Source organism: Colias philodice, chromosome 10, assembly GCF_061535455.1.
Source record: "Colias philodice isolate Cphi_HAF_F1 chromosome 10, ilColPhil1 Martin Lab GWU primary, whole genome shotgun sequence".
NCBI classification, from domain to species: domain Eukaryota; kingdom Metazoa; phylum Arthropoda; class Insecta; order Lepidoptera; family Pieridae; genus Colias; species Colias philodice.
The window spans coordinates 3,318,261-3,335,388 of record NC_143095.1 but is presented as its reverse complement, the minus strand read 5'-3'; the positions used below and the strand labels follow the sequence as shown (position 1 = coordinate 3,335,388).

The following is a 17,128-nucleotide window of genomic DNA, read 5'->3' as shown; positions in this document are numbered from 1 at the left end:
AATGGACGTGGCCGGCAAGACGGCACGGTAGTTACAAGCTACAAGGTTAATCTTGGTCTAGGACACACGCGATAGCATTAGTCAATGATATTATATGAACTAAATCTATGCATATAATATCATTGTACTGCAGGTAGGTACTCTGTAGGCATTGCGGTCACATAGGACCTCTTTAATGTTTTGATTAATGATGATCGTCGAGCGAATGATCATCGAGCTGAAACTCCAGTTATTTCAATAAAATGTAGTTACCTACCTAATGCAATAATGATATTTATTTCAAACAACAACGATCACCCCGATCGTTGTTGTTTTATTGTTTGATTCTTCAATGATAATCACCGACATATCAAATTGTATAAAAATAAAGTAGTTACCTATCTAAATAAAAACATATCCAAGTTCAGTATAAAGTTAATCTCAAATTTTAAAGCGTGATTCTTATGTGAAGCTATAGAAGTGGGACCAAAATAAAACTTAAAACAGAATAGTAGAGAAACAGCCAATATTTTTACATTAAAAAAAAATGTTGTGTGGTTTTATGAAACCACGGTAAAAGTGAAACTGTTCGAACGGTTCCGAACACTGCTTTGTGTAGCGCATGTCGCGTGCCTTGTTGAGTAGGTATACCTACTCGGCAGCCGCGATACACGCGACATGCGCTACACAGACCAAAAAGTTTGAGACGATGTAATAAAAGTTTCACTTTAATAAATATTACATAACTAGTTAACTAGTTACTTATGCACCTTGTTATAAATATAAAAAAAATAAAACTTGATTTGAACAATATTATCTAAAGGAAAAAAGAAGAAAAGTACCCGACATTTAATTAGGTAAAATAAAAATTTTAAGTTTTGAAAATCCAACTAAAATTTATCCAATGTAACGTAAAATAGAAGATCGAAATATAGGTAACTAGCTTTTAAACTCGTATAATATTATCTATACAATTCTCAAATACGAATCGAGTTTATAGTCCTTTTCACCTATGATGATTCCTGTGACACTTCATCGTGTTCCGAATTACGTATTTTATGTTTAAAACGCCAAAATAATTTTACTGCATAATATTTTTATTTTATGGCGGCATTATTACCAAAAATATAAAAATGAAACATCTTAAGCTTATAAATCAAAAACAGTATTGTTAAGTTTAATATAATGAAAAATAAAATAAAATAACACAAAAATATAATACCTACGCAATTCATGTACATGAAATGGATCGTTGAAAAATCATAGAGTTGGAAAATCATATAATCGGCGCTCATCTTGTGATCGTTTGTCAATCGAGTCAATCGTCTGTAGAGTGCGTTTCACGAAAGAGTTCCCCTGCCGTTATGTTGGCATACCTGACTGTCAAAAACAAAAATATTTTTTTTTAATCAAAAATGACAGAGAAAATATTCTCCTTTCTTCCTAGCCTTATCTTACGGGGTCGGCTGCCTAGAAAGGAGAATATTTTCTCTGTCATTTTTGATTAAAAAAAATATTTTCGTTTTTGACAGTCAGGTAAGCCAACATAACGGCAGGGGAACTCTTTCGTGAAACGCACTCTACGAGTGCGTCAGCCACGGACATGTATCAAGATAGACTAAGCGAGTGTATGTACTTCCCGTGTCCAAACTAAGATTATGAAACTTACTTGACGCTGGCCTACACTCAGTCCGCGCTTGCAGTTCGCCAAGGAAAGACGTGAAGCTGAATAAAGTAAAATGCCGAATTACGCCGTTATAAACTGTAGAAACTCCACAGCTGTGAGTGGCCGAGTTAGCAGAGATGTTTCCTTCCACCGGTAAGTAATTTTCTAATCAGAATATGCACTATTTATTTTAAAATCAAATAAAGAATATCTGTGGAAAACGATCGTGACAAACACGGATACCAAATCATACGAAATGATTCGGAATACATTGCGGCTTTTACTTGGCACGGTAAAGATCGAGTCGTATGATAACAAGCAATGTATAGCGTCTTCTCATTTTTCTGTTCTCATTTTTCTGTCCAATTTTGTGGTTAGTGATGTTCATTTGATGCAACAGTTCTCGATTCTAATCGATTTTATAATCGAACAGAAAAATGATAATTTGAAGGAGCAATTTTTCAAAAAAAAAGGCATAGATTTTTTTTGTCAAAACTCCTTATTGCTTAGACTATGTTTGTTTTTTCAGTTTTCCAAGTAACCCGAACATAAAAGAAAAATGGATTGATGCAACGGGACATAAAGATTGATTGATTGACAGTTTCATTACTTTCTTTCGATGGCCTCTCTAGTACGTAGTACACGGTAACTCAATGGGCATATGTAAGAAAAAGCTAAAACACATTAGTTTACTTGTTAGAATATTAAAAGGTTTATAAATTTATTTTATCATTCCTCTGTCTATGGTAATTATCATTTTTCTGTCTTGAATCGATTTAGTAATCGATTACGATTCATTTATTTGATTACCTCTTAGACATAGATCTAGTTTGATCTGATTTCTTTCGATTTACTTCGATGGGATAGGACGATACTAGAATCGCCGCGCGAGTGGCGTCCTAATCGATTTAGCGTAAAATGAAATTACCATCACTAAAAAGCGCTCGTGACGTCATAACGCGTCAAGGTCAGTACAAAAAATATGACACGCTTGGTTTTCATACAGATCGCGGTACTTGCGTAGTCTATCTATGTCTGTGGCGTCAGCCTTGTATACAAGTTGCATTTTTATATTTCTACTTTACGTGGTATTCTTTTATTGTTACTAATTGTTATTGTTGACTTTTTGTTGCTGTTGTTTGCTAAGTTTCCTTAGTTAATTGTTGGCGAAATGCCGAAAAAACTAATTTTGGTACTTTATTCAAATCGATTTCATTTCCATATAAAATATTATCGATTATCGGAAATAATTGATATGATTTCAGTATAGACATCTCTACACGTGTCAAAAATCGATGTGTCACAGGAATCATCTTAGGTGGAAAGGACTATAGTTAGACATAAAAAACATCAAAATCAGTCCAGTCGTTCAGGAGTTCACTCATCACTGACCGAAAGAAACACGTACAGAATAAATATATTTAAAAAGATATTCTTACGTTCCTAGTTAATATAGTTTTAAGTAGGTAATTTAATTATCCCCCCAACGGTCCAGGCCTTGTCGCGGCGGAGGGGCTCAGTAGCTCAGAGTTATGGCCCTCTGAGTGAAGCGAAATTGGACCAGCGAGGGGCTGAACGGCTGGTTTAGAGTCGGGGAGATTCGACCGGCCCGACGGCCAGGGCTAGGTGTGGCCCAGCGGCCGCTGTGTGCGGCGTGGGATTGCGGCCAGAGGTCGTGGCTTGGCGGACCCCATGTCCGCTAGGCAAAGGTGGCGCTGAACGGCAGTTGGGGTTGGAAAGCCTCGACTGACCCGACGGCAGAGGTCCTGTTTGTGGGCCAGAGAGGAGCCGGCTTTTATGCGGCGGTGGATGGCGGCCAGAGGTCGCGGCGCGGCGTGCTCGCTGGTTTAGCAAGCCACGCCGTGCAGCGGAGGGCGGGATCCCGACGCGTCATTGTGATGACGCGCGGAGACTCCTGCATAGAGGTGTGGGGCGGCGGCCGCTGTAAAACGGCCGTCTGCCAACTCGTAATCCGGTCCGTGGGGCCGGACCGAGGGCCGCCACCTCTAGTGAGGTGGGGGCTGCGAGGTAATCTCTATAAAAGTGCGCCGGAGGGTCCCCCGACGTGTATTTCACACATCGGAGGACCTTCCGGCGTGCACCCTCCGGCCGGACGGTGTTGGGGTCGGGGGTTCGGGGGAACGCTGATGATGGAGCGGGGAAAGATCCATTGTCTGCGCGTTGGTGGCGTAAGCCTTCGTTCCAGCAGCCACCAGCGAGGGGGGTTCTAGTGGTGGGCCTGGAAACGGGCATCTGCTGGGCGGGACACGCGGTAGAGTCGTAACCGTTCCCGCAGTTCCGTCCAAAGCAGCGCGATGGAACAGAGTGGGGTTTTAGTCGGTAGAAATCCGACATAACCACGGCTCCATCCCCGGGAGCCGGGGGTATCTAAGAAGATTTCCCCACTATAAAAAAAAAAAAAAAAAAAGGTAATTTAATTATTCTCGATTTAAAAATCAGCAGGTTGATTTGATTATATTCTGTGTATGATAAGTCGTTATTTTAAACCCATTAAATTTTTGAGTTAAAAGTTTGGATCATGCCTTCTTCAAATTAAGTACAGTTTATTTAATTTTACAAAACCAAACATACCAAAATACCAAGAATATATACATTTTAAGGAGTACTGAAGTCGTCTACTGATTAAATATATTAAATTATCTGGAATTTGATTATTTTCTAATAAAAAATGTTGAATAAAAATATATTTTGATTTTTATAGATATCAAATTTAAATGTGATTGATAGAAAGATGCGGCATTTTCTTGCGAATTGCTGCGGGCCGCGGGGTCTGCGAGTTGCCATTTCCGTTCATTTAATGTGACCATATTAAAATATTGCTCGTTATTGCCACCACTAAATATGAATAAGCCAAAGCCTTAATATTCATAATATTATATTATATTATATTATATTATATTTTGCACTACAGTTATTTAATATGTTCTTTGAAACGTTAAAATATTATGAATATATTCAGATCTTACCCAAGAAAAAAAATATCCTCCTTATTTATTTTACTCATGTTGTCGTTATAAGTATAAATTTCTTGCTGTATTTTCTTAGTCGGTGTTATTTAAACCGTTGAATATAAAGAATAGCGTTATTATCAACTACTTAAACTAAAATATCAGCTAGATATTTTTTTCTATTCTTTTCCTAAAATTGGGATTGAATGAACAACAAGATCTGAGAATGAAATTATGAATGAAAGTTTACATTGACAGCTAAAAATGTCATCTAATGAGCATGGAAATTAAAATCAGATTTCTAATAAATTAAGATTTGAATATCGCGCATTATATATTCATTGTAAACATTTTATCTATTTCATAAACTTTTGTATGACTTTACAAAAATATGCAACACAATTTATTATTTGCTAAAACTGGCACGACGCACGCGCACTAGTTACATTATCCAAAATCTCCCAGCGCCATATTGAGCGAGGCGGACGTTTTATGATTTCAGTGAACAAAATTGTGGTTAGTGCAATAAGTTGAAGTGAAAGTCTTGATCGTGCCCTATGGATATATATTCGGGTACGTAAGGTGTAAGAAAAAGCATCTAATTCGTATTGTAACACGTGCATTGATCTGTAGGAAATCATATCGTAACCTAGACATAGGCCGTTCTAGTTATCAGTAGATTACCATCAATCCGCTGTTTGCTTACAGTTTTAATTATATTATTACACACGTGCGGGGAATAGCCATAGGTTTCTTGAATCTAGTTACATTAATAAGATTAAACGAATGCTTCACAAGGTTCCACGGTCGTATATAAACGGATTTCGAAGTGTTTATGTCGGCAGTTGACAGAAGCGTATATGTATATGACCGATCATAAGTCACCACACCCAGTGACCGGATTGTCGGTTTTAGTATTTATTGGTTTCTAGTTCGGATGGTTGTTCACGCGCTATCGAGTTGGTGTGTGATTTTGTGAACGTTAGTGTATATCGAAACGATTCGTGATGTATAGAGTGAAATGATATATCGTTTTTAGGAGTGGTGTGCCTCGGTTGATAGGCCTGCCGAAAGGACAGGGCTCCCCGCGCGAGGACAGTTTGCGGCGCTCCGCCCTGAGGAAACATGGAGTGCTGCATGTCAGAAGAAGCCAAAGAACAGAAAAGAATCAATCAAGAAATAGAGCGGCAACTCCGAAAGGACAAACGCGATGCCAGGAGAGAACTCAAATTGCTTCTACTGGGTAAGTCATAGGTTACAAAAGCTTTAATTTTTATATGGAAAATATTTTTATTCACTTCTTAAAGTACATTTCTATTTTTGTAGTGACAAAGATATCCTTGATTATAATATTTTAACATTAACAATTAATAATATAGAATATTATTGGGCTGACTTGGCATCCAGTAAATGGTTACTAAACTAGATGCACAAAAAAAAAGATAAGTTATTTGAAAGTATCCGAAGGCAATCAAGTGCTTTTCTATATGTAACTGTTCTTAGAAATGCTATAAACGATATGTTAATCTTTATCTTGGAATTGCTGATGAGATTAGATATCAATTTGATTAATGTCAGTCATCTTGTGATGATAACACAAAGAGCATTTTAAAAATAAATGTTTCTATATCTTTTGTATAATTCATAGTCATTTGATGGTAAACTTTAAACAAGGAAAATCAACTATTTTATTTTCTTGGATAGTAATTATAACAAACATTTTATTTTTAAATTATAATCATTATATTTTTATTTTTTTTAATATGAAACAAAATAGGACATATTATATCTCCCAACTCTAGCTGTGTAGGATAAATAATGTTCATAATATTTTGAAGATACCAATACAGACATAGATGCTACATCATTTTATCGGGCAATCTATATCATAAATTCAGGCAAACCTGAAATGAAATAATTCTAATAAGATTATTTTGATACCAATTATTCACTTATATCCATACTAGTGGTCCGCCCCGGCTTCGCCCGTGGTACATATTTCGCAACAAAAGGTAGCCCATGTCCTTTCTCGGGTATCAAAATATGTCCATACCAAATTTCATGCAAATTGGTTCAGTAGTTTAGACGTGATTGAGTAAGAGACAGACAGACAGAGTTACTTTCGCATTTATAATATTAGTATGTATTATAACTTTGTCACTGTAATGATGTATAGTATTTTAAAGCTGGAGAGTTTGTTTGAAGAGTGCATTTGATGCTAAACTCAGGAACTACTGGTCCGATTACAAATATTATTTCCATGTTAGGTAGCTCATTTATTGAGGAAGGCTATAGGCTATATATCATCACGCTAAAACCAACAAGAGTGGAGCACTGCAGGTAAAACCATGGGGCACAGCTAGTTTAACAATATGTCAAAGTAACAATAAGAACATGCCCACCATATGACTAAATTTTTCCCTAACAACAAATATTCATGTCTTTCTTCAAAACTAAGATTGAGATCATTATATTAACTTGCATTTATTGTTTATTATTAGCCTTTGTTCGGACTTTACATATGTATGTAGTTATATATGCTCGGTTTGACCCATTTTTGCGTGTCCGTTTGCCAGTTGGCAAAGGCCTCCTCCAATCTCTTCCATTCGGGTCTCACTAAGGCCACTCTACCCCAGGTTGTACCCGCTACCTGTCTAATGTCGTCATCCCATCTTTTTTGGGGTCTCCCTCTCTTTCTCTTTCCTTCTCTTGGGTACCACTGTGTAGTAATTTTGCTCCATTTTTCTTTACCCCTGATCATGTGCCCCGCCCATTTCCACTTTTGCCTTCTTATCTTCAGTGTTATGTCCTGGACCTTAGTCTTGTATCTGATGCTGCTTTGCTTTATTTTGTCTTTTCTTTTGATGCCAGTCATGCTTCTTTCCATGGAATTTTGACAGATGCGGAGTTTATTTGTTATGTTTTTTGGTAGGGCCCACGTTTCACTTCCATACGTCAGCACAGGTAGGATGCATGTGTTGAATAATTTAGTTTTAGTTGAAATGTGTAGGTTATTGTCTTTCATTACTTCTTTAAGAGACCAGTACTTTTTCCAGCCATTTATAACTCTTCGATCGACCTCCTTGCTTTCGTTGTCCTCTGGGGATATTAGTTGGCCGAGGTAGATGTAATCTTCAACATATGACATTTGTTTTTGTTCCACTGTTACCGGGTATTTTTTGCCATTGGTCATAATTTTTGTTTTGTCCGGATTTAGCTTTAAACCTGCCTTCGCACTTTCAGACGCTAGGTCATTTATCATCTTGCTTAAGTCCTCTGGTGTTTTTGCAAATAATACAATATCATCCGCGAATCTAAGGTGCGTCAGCGTGCGGCCATTTATCAGTATGCCCATGTCTTTCCATTTCATATTCCTGAAAATCATTTCCAGTACTGCCAGGAAGAGCGTTGGTGATAGGGGGTCGCCCTGTCTCACACCTTTTTGTATTTGAAACCTATTTCCTTCCCTTTCTAGTTGAATGCAGGCAGAACTGTCTTTGTATATGTTTCTGATAATTCTAATATAGTTGTGCTCTATTCCTAGTTCCTTTAATGCTTCCCAGATTTTTGAGTGTATCAGAGAATCAAATGCTTTGCTGTAGTCTATGAAAGCTATGTAGTATGTAAGCTGATATTCTGTATATTTTCCTATGATTTGTCTTACAGTATGGATGTGGTCTAGTACCGAGAAGTCTTTGCGGAAACCTGCCTGTTCTATTGGTTGTTGCTCATCTAGTTTCCTTCCTATTCTTCCCAAAATAACCTTTGCAAAGATCTTATAAATGTTAGACATTAGGCTTATGGGACGGTAGTTTCTTATGTCGCAATGATTTCCTTTTTTGAATATAAGGATAATGGTGGATTCAGTCCATTGTTTTGGGATCATTTCAGTGTTAATTACATTGTTGAAAATATCGGTTAAAATTGGTATCATGATTGTTTTGGTCAGCTTAAGTATTTCATTTGTTATGCCATCCGGCCCTGGAGCTTTATCAAGTTTCTGTGTGTCAATAGCTTTTTCAGTCTCTTCCCACATGATGTAAGGTATCGATTCATTATCTGGGAGTTCAATTTCTCTTTCATTTGTTTTATATTTGTATAGTTCTGTGTAATAATCAGTAGTAATCTTAAGGATTTCATTTCTATCAAACTTTCCCGCTCCACTGGTTTCCTCCATTTTTACAATCCATTCCTTCTTATTAGTTAATTCTTTGTATGCCTTTTTTATTCCTCCTGTGCGTCTAATATGTCTCTATTGTTTCCATTTGGCGTTGTCTCCTGTCTTTCCTTATACTCTCTTTTATTTCTTTACTAACTCGGGCAATTTCTTTCCTGTTTTTTTCTGTGCTTTTTGCTTTTATTAGGTCTGCTCTTTGTTCAAGGAGGTTGAAAGTTTTGTTGGACATCCACTCAGGGGTATCTTTCTTGTTTCTAAATTCTATGGTACTTGTGGTTATTGCTCTTTCTAGCCAAGTATATTTCTCTTGCATTTCAGCGCCTTTTGTTTCTGTACTGTATTCCTTAAGTTTCGAGTTGAGCGAGTTGGCTACTTCTCCTATATTGTTTTTATTGATTTTTAGAATCCCTGGGCTTGTTTTTGGTCTGGAATTCTTTGGTTGGGATGAATTCAGTTCAGCCCTGACCATACGGTGATTAGTGTTGAAGTTAAGGTTGTTGATGACATTTATGTCAAGGAAAAATTTTTGTTTATTAGTCATTATAAAGTCGATTTGGTTTTTTGATTTGCCATCGGGTGACAGCCAGGTCCACATTCTATTTTTCTTTTTCTTGAAGACAGTATTTAATATGGTAAGGTTATTTTCCATTGCAAAGTCTAAGATCATTTTTCCGTTTCTGCTTCTATTTTTTGAGTTGTATGTGTAGGGGCCTAAAATCTTGTCCTCTTCTTGCTGGCGTTCACCAATTTGTCCATTGAAATCGCCCATCACAATTATGTTTTTGTGGGCGTGTGTCTGTAAAGTTTTGTTCAAATTGTGATAAAACTGGTTAATTTTTTCAATATCTGCTTGTTCTGTGGGTGAGTATACTTGAATAATTGTCCATGGGTCCCTGTAGTCTGGCAGTTCTAAGTTCAATAATGCTATGCGCTCTGATACACCATAAAAACCTTGTATGTGCTTTGTTAGATGTTTCTTTACTAAAAATCCCACACCATATTGTCCTGGGGTCTCTCCTATATGATATAGCAAGTAATCTGGGTGTGCGACAATGTGTTCTCCCATTCTTCTCACTTCACTCATCCCGAGAATATCCCAGTTTGTGTTTTTTAGTGCTAATGATAGTTCTGATAGGTTTTCTTCTAATCTTAGTGTCAAAACATTGAGAGTAGCAATGCATATTCTTGTGCGCTTAGTTGTTGGAATCTCCATTTTGTATTTTTGATTGGGTAGAGTGCTTTTGATGTTGTTTGCTTCTTTTTGGTGTTGTTGATTTTGTATTGGAGGGTTTTGGTCTAATTCCCCACGGGGACCAACCGGATTGGGGAATGCAAGTGTTTTTTGTTTCTGTTGATGTTGAATATATGTTTGATTCCGGTTAGTATTTGAGATAGGTATTTTTGTCGGACATAGAGTAGGCTCGCTCGCGCATGCGTTGAAAAGCATCTGTCCGCTGGATTTTCTTGCTAGTGTTGTTGGCTTTTTCCTTGGGGCTTGGTGTCTCCGGCGTTCTTTTCCTTTTTTCATTTTCACGAAAAATATTGGCTTGTGCTTTGCGTTTCTCTATGGTTTCCTTAGAATAGTCATTTGTAATATAAGTGTTTTCTTTCATTTTTTTCTTGTTTCTTAGGATCTGGATTTTTTTCTGCATAGTCGTTAGTGTTAGCAAGATCGGTCTTATTTTTCCATTTTCCTTTATTTTACCCAGGCGATGCACTTTGTTAATTTCACTGTTTTCGAGAGGCACCTCCAAGTCCGTGATTGTTTTAGTTACCAGAGCGCTTAAATCTTCGTATCTCTCTGTGCTAGGTTCGGCGATTCCATGTAGAATGATGTTATTTTTCCTAGCGGTTAAATCTAATGTTTGTATCTTCTTGTTCAGTGTTTCGACTTCCCGCGAAAGTCTTATATTTTCCGCAATTATGGGCTGTATTTTTTCATCTACCATTTTAAGAACGTTTTCTGTTATTTGAATTGTTTGTTTGGTGAGCTCTTCCTTCATTTTTTCCAGAAGTAACATCATCTCGCCTGACATTTGTGAACTCATAATGGCGTAACTATTATGAGTATGATATTATACTAAATAATACTCATAACGGCATTTATTGTTTAATAAGTACTTATTTTAATGGTTTATAAAATTAATTCTACCCTTACATTATGACTGAGCTTAACGATAAAAATAGTATTGACAATATTTCGATAAAACTATTTTTATTTATTTATATGAATAACTCTAAAAAATATAGGTGTATATACTGTATAATATGCGCCAATGGAAAGCTCTTTCTCTAAAATTACATAGAACTATTATACTAATTTTTATTTGTGGCAAAGTAAAACAATGGATGAGAGATTTTCAGGAAACTGTGATTTCATATTCCTTGACACATATCTAATTTTAGTAACAGCTACTTATCTAGACAGGAAAATTATTTTAAACACTAAAATTACAATACCACTATTTATTGAGCGTAATCAGTTAAGAGAACAATGCATTGCAAAATATTGCAATGTTTTGTATTTAAATTACATTCAAATAAGTTTTTTCAGAACCTAGGTCAAAAAAATATGTAGTTAAACAAAAAATTGTCATTAACAAGTTGTTGTAACATAAGAAACATAAATATAAAATCTCAATAATATTTGCTCGAAAACTACTGAATGTTTTATTTTGAAACTTGATTTCCCTAAGGCGCAGATAATGTGACGTTATACAATGATATAATTTAATTTAAGCTGTACTAAATTTCATAAAATTTGCAATGAAATAAAAAAATTTCATACAACAAGTACGAAAAATAATCACCAAACCTCATTAGATGTTAATAAATATGATAGGTACCTATTTTATTAGATGTTTTTTTATTTAATAAAAAAAAGAAGCAGCATGTATTGCTGTTACATATCGTCTGATTTCCTGTTAATGACTCACATTTAATTGGTATGGGAAGTATACAAAGTGTCAGGCATAATCAAAATTCATATTCACACATATAATTATCATATAGGTACATAATTTATATTGAACACAAAGCTTGGTAAATTTTCATGGTATTTTTTATCTGTCTCCCAAGTCAACTTAATATTTTAGATAAAATGGAAATAATAATTGTATGATTGTATGTTCTATGTGGATAAACATAAAACTTAAAATAATAATTCAGTATTACCTCATTGTTTAGCAATACTTATGTCTGAGCATGATTTTTTATTGCATTGTTAATGTCTTCAACAGGTTTCACATTCAGTTTTAAATCATATCATAGAATGAGTTTGGAAATTAGAAAAAAGAGTAGGAGTAGAGATAGGTTAAAGTTATTGATTGCATAGCTCAACGAAATTAAGCGATGTGGATATTTTAATATTTATTTATTAATTCAGTCCATTTAGCTGGATGAGAATAATCTTTATGGCTGTATTGTTTTATCAGATTGGTTGTAGCATGTCTCTCAATTCAGTGTACATTTTGACAAAGACCTCATCCTCCCATTTAAAACTTATGATTTTTTCTAATAAAACTTAAATGCTTTCAAGGCAAAAGTAACATTTAGGTAAATAATTTGTTAACATAATTATGAAGGTAGTATTCTAGGTAAATAAACCAATTTGTTGTTGACTTTAAAATATTTCATGTATTTTGTGTTTATTCATGAATATTAATTTTAACCCGCATGGCATCACACTTAATGGGAAACTGCTCAACAACATGAGATATGCAGACGATACGATACTAATCGCGGAGTCAGTCAGTGGCCTACAAGATCTGGTCAATTCAGTAGCTTCCGTGAGTGCTGACTATGGTATTAACATAAATGCAAAAAAGACTAAGTATATGACAATTAGCCGAACACCAGAGCTTTACACACAACCTTTATATCTCAATAGTCTAGTTCTTGAACGTGTTTCCAAATTTCGATATTTAGGCACAATGGTTGATGATAGAGGTGACCATAGCCTTGAAATTCGTTGTAGGATTGAGCAAGCACGAAGTGCCTTCACTAAGTTAAAACGAGTTCTATGCGACAGACGCCTTAACATTAAGCTTCGGACACGTATTGCACGATGCTATGTCTTTTCTGTACTCCTTTATGGTATGGAAGCTTGGACGCTGACAGAGACTATGTCCAAAAAACTGGAAGCGTTTGAGATGTGGGTGTATAGAAGGATGCTTAAAATATCTTGGACAGAACGTGTACGAAATACCACCGTGCTAGCTAGAATGCAAAAGACAACAGAGGTACTGACAACAATCAAGAAAAGAAAACTCGAATATTTCGGTCATGTGATGCGTAACAGCAAGAAGTATGAACTCCTTCAACTAATCATGCAGGGCAAAGTGGCAGGTAGAAGGAGACCTGGCCGCAGACGGATATCATGGCTCTGAAATCTTCGTCAGTGGTTTGGGAAGAGCACTAAATCATTGTTCAGAACAGCGGTTTCCAAAATTGAAATAGCCCTAATGATCGCCAACCTCCCAAAGGAGAAGGCACTTTAAGAAGAAGAAGATTAATTTTAAGTTAATGTGTACACAAAATATATTTAAAACAGTCAGTTTAACTTAAAAGGACTCACTACTATTATATGAATTTTAAATCAGAATATACTGACTGAATATGACATATATATATTAAAACTATATTTAAATATCTCAATTTTTATTTTTAAACAATAAGAAATGCTGGATTGATTAATCATAAATTATGTAATTATTCTATCATCTATTGTTGATGAATCACTACAGATCACTAACATGTTAATTTTTTAACTAAGAATGGATATTTTAATCAAATAGTAAACTTATATGCACTTTAAACAAAAAAAAATGGGTGATTGTGTTACATAATGAAGCCATACAAATTTCATAAAAAGTTGAAAAGGAATGTATAGTCTTAGTGCTCAATCCACATTCACATAAATATAACATTTAAAAACATAAAAAGAAATAATTTGATTGGTCTCAAGATGTATTTTTTAGTAGAATTCTAAAAACTATATCAATATTCGTCCATCAGTTTGGGCTGTAGGGCGTATAAAAGAAATATACAAAAAAATACCCTGCTTCTTTCGCCGTAAATATCAAAACTATGGCCGCTTGACCAATTGTTTAGTTTTCAATTTCAGCAGTACATATTTAAATTAGATAGTTATTAGCCATTTACTATGAGATTTAATTAAGTAAAGGATCGATTCAGCGCCATTTCGGCGATGTCATAGTTAGGTGTTTTTTATTCAAAAAATTTAATAAGTTAAGATAAAACGACCACAGCGGGATTTTGGTTGGTAGGAATCCGACATAACTCACGACCCCTTCCTTGGTGCTGTAGGCATCTTTGCAAGATTACAAGACAATAAAAAGTCAAAATACCTACCCAAACAGTTAGAGTAACCAAAAATAATTTCTAAGTACCTAAATCATATTTTAAAAATGACTTAAAAAACGAGAGAGTTTTGTGTAGAATTTTATCAAAATAAACTTCTATCAATAAATAGAATCTAGCAAAGAAAGAGCATAACTAGAATAAATGAGGCTAAAAATAACTTTTAGAGAGGTATATTATCAGATTGATTAATCGATTGATTATGCATAAACCAATTATGTAAGTTGTGGGTCACATTTAATATACAGCTAATATTGTAATAAAAAAGTTACCATTTTATCAATGAAATGTATGTTCTTTTTATTTATTTAATTAGTCTCAACATTTCTATAATTTACATTGAAATAAGATTTGTGTAAAAATCAGAATAGTATTTAAATATATCTATTTTTGCCTACTGCCTCAAATTAAGTAAATTTATCACCAAAATTAGTATTAAATTAAAGAGATGAGTCATTTTAATATCCAATTTAAACACCCCTAAGTATGTTATATGGACAAGTGATTTCTTTCTGCATTATATCTTGAATAGCAATAATTGAAGTACTTTGGCGCCATTACTACAAATGTATGTTCATATTATTATTAAAAATTTACCTTATGCGCACGCGCAGCAACAGGGTAAATCCACTGTTTCACTTTTAACATACCAACAATATTGCGTGATCCTTATGTCACGTCAAAAATGTATAAGTACATACTTTATTTCTCACCAAATATCAAATCAAATCCTGCACTACCTCTATTATTCTCTGCTAATGCTAAAAACGTGAATGTTGCTGAATTTTTGAATGACTCGAATCTTGATATATTTTTTAATTGCATTAACACTTAAAAATATAATATACAAAGATATCTTAACAATACCAAATGATCAGCTTTCTCGACAATCTCGATTCATGTAAAATAAAAATAAATCATCTTTAATACTACTTATCTTCATGTAAGTAAACGACTAAAAAAAACTTAAATCGATCCCCTAAAAAGACACGTCTTTAAATGCAATCTTGTTATTTAGTCTTCCCTCTTGATGTAGGTACTTCTATGCTCTTAATTTCATGATCGTTAATCATAACGCCCATGGCCACTCAAGTCTTCGGTAAAAAATATGGCATTAAAAAATTATCAAAAACTCACAACAACCATACCTGTATTAACTATATGGTTATAAAAAAGTAGTCTTTACGTACCAAATAAAGCCGATATCTTTCATGTTATGAGAAATCAAAAATCGCTTTACAAATATTTTTAAACTGAACTCTAGCTAGCCAACACAAAAATATTTTTTCCATTCGAACTAGTAGTTACTGAGATGAGCTTGTTAAAAAAAATTGAAAAATATATCTACTTATTGTTTTTTTATTTTTGTTCAATATGTATGTCTAACCTATAAGTATAAAGAAAAGTAAAAAATATGTACTTACACTAATATGTTAAATGAACTCGTACGTGACATTGCAAGTTTGTCAAAAAAAGAGAAACAAATTAGTATTGTAATTTTTTTTTATAAACTTATTATTTAATTGTCTAAACAGCATATTAGGTTTTTCTGCCTATACCTAATACAAAATTATGTACAAATTGTAAATGATTTTTTTTTGTGGTCAAAAATATTAAAAACTGTATTCGCAATATGTATAGTGCGAAGTTAAAGAATTATTAGGTAAACTATTTCATATTTTCCTCAAACAAAACTCAAGATTCTCCGGCTCGCGATTATAAATTATATAATAATACTAGCTTTCCGCCCGCGGCTTCGCCCGCGTTTTCAAAGAAAAACCCGTTCCCGTAGGATTTCCGGGATAAAACCTATCCTATGTCCTTTCTCGGGTATCAAAATATATCTATACCAAATTTCATGCAAATTGGTTCATTGGTTAAGGCGTGATTGAGTAACAGACAGACAGACAGAGCTACTTTCACATTTATAATATTAGTATGGATGAGCTAAACGGTAGACTTAAACGCGTCCACCTCGAATGTGGTTTCTATATGATTTAATTGTTATAGCTGTAGTTGAAGAGAAATAAAAAAAATATGTCAGGATTCTCCTGTATTATTCCTAAACCCTCTCTAATAAAAGGATCCTTTGATAATAAGATTATTATTAACTAGATATACACAAACTATACAAAAAAGATTTTAAAACTGGCCTAAAGATTTTAGGACAGTTTTTTTTTGTGAAAATTGACATATACAGACATTTTAGCTTGTGAAAATTGTAGTCGAAAGAAACAGACATTTAACCAAGCTTATTGGTATTAACTTAACGTATATTCACGTTAACATACTATCAAAAAGAAACGGCCTCTGGTCAAAATACCCCAAAATTACAAAGCGCTAAAATTTCGCACGAGGTAGGTATTTTTGGTAGGTAGGTATTATTACACCTTTGTTGGACATTTTTTTCAATGGTTGTGTATCTAGTTGTTACTCTTATTCTTTAATGATCGTAGAAAAAAGTATATCAATAGTTATGCTAATTATGCTAACTCAAGATGATACGCTTGGGATCCTTATCTCGAAAAAGACTGACCCAAATCCTGTTGGTTCATTGCATTCCCAATTAACCCATTGAGCCCCGAACGGCCCGATCGGGCCACGACACAATAGATTTTCTATTGTGTCTATGATTCCGGGGCCTGAGTTATTAAATAATATTTTCCATGCAACAGGTACGGGCGAGTCGGGCAAGTCTACATTCATCAAGCAGATGAGAATCATTCACGGGTCTGGCTACAGCGACGAAGACAAGCGCGGCTTCATCAAACTCGTCTACCAGAACATCTTCATGGCCATGCAGAGTATGATACGCGCCATGGACCTACTCAAAATTCAATACGGAAATCCGTCCAATGCAGTGAGTATATTATTATATATGGCATATTATAATGTGGTGTACCGCAACACGACTTCCTTATTTCGTTATAGCGTTCCATATAATTAGGAAATTAA

General features: G+C 34.7%; 1 protein-coding gene across 2 annotated transcripts in view; it reads left to right on the top strand.

The window, feature by feature from the left end:
* Positions 1-4,878: 4,878 nt before the first annotated feature.
* LOC149485100 (guanine nucleotide-binding protein G(q) subunit alpha) overlaps positions 4,879-17,128 on the top strand; it is a 37,802-nt gene continuing 25,552 nt past the window's right edge. The window contains exons 1-3 of one of the 2 annotated variants that reach the window (XM_089699838.1): positions 4,879-5,187; positions 5,654-5,857; positions 16,849-17,033. In XM_089699838.1, the coding sequence (XP_089555964.1) occupies positions 5,740-5,857; positions 16,849-17,033 (303 nt within the window). In that variant the 5' untranslated portion in view covers positions 4,879-5,187; positions 5,654-5,739. Of the gene's footprint in view, positions 5,188-5,282; positions 5,578-5,653; positions 5,858-16,848; positions 17,034-17,128 lie in introns of those variants that run through there. The other variant, XM_089699839.1, reaches the window with a different exon arrangement.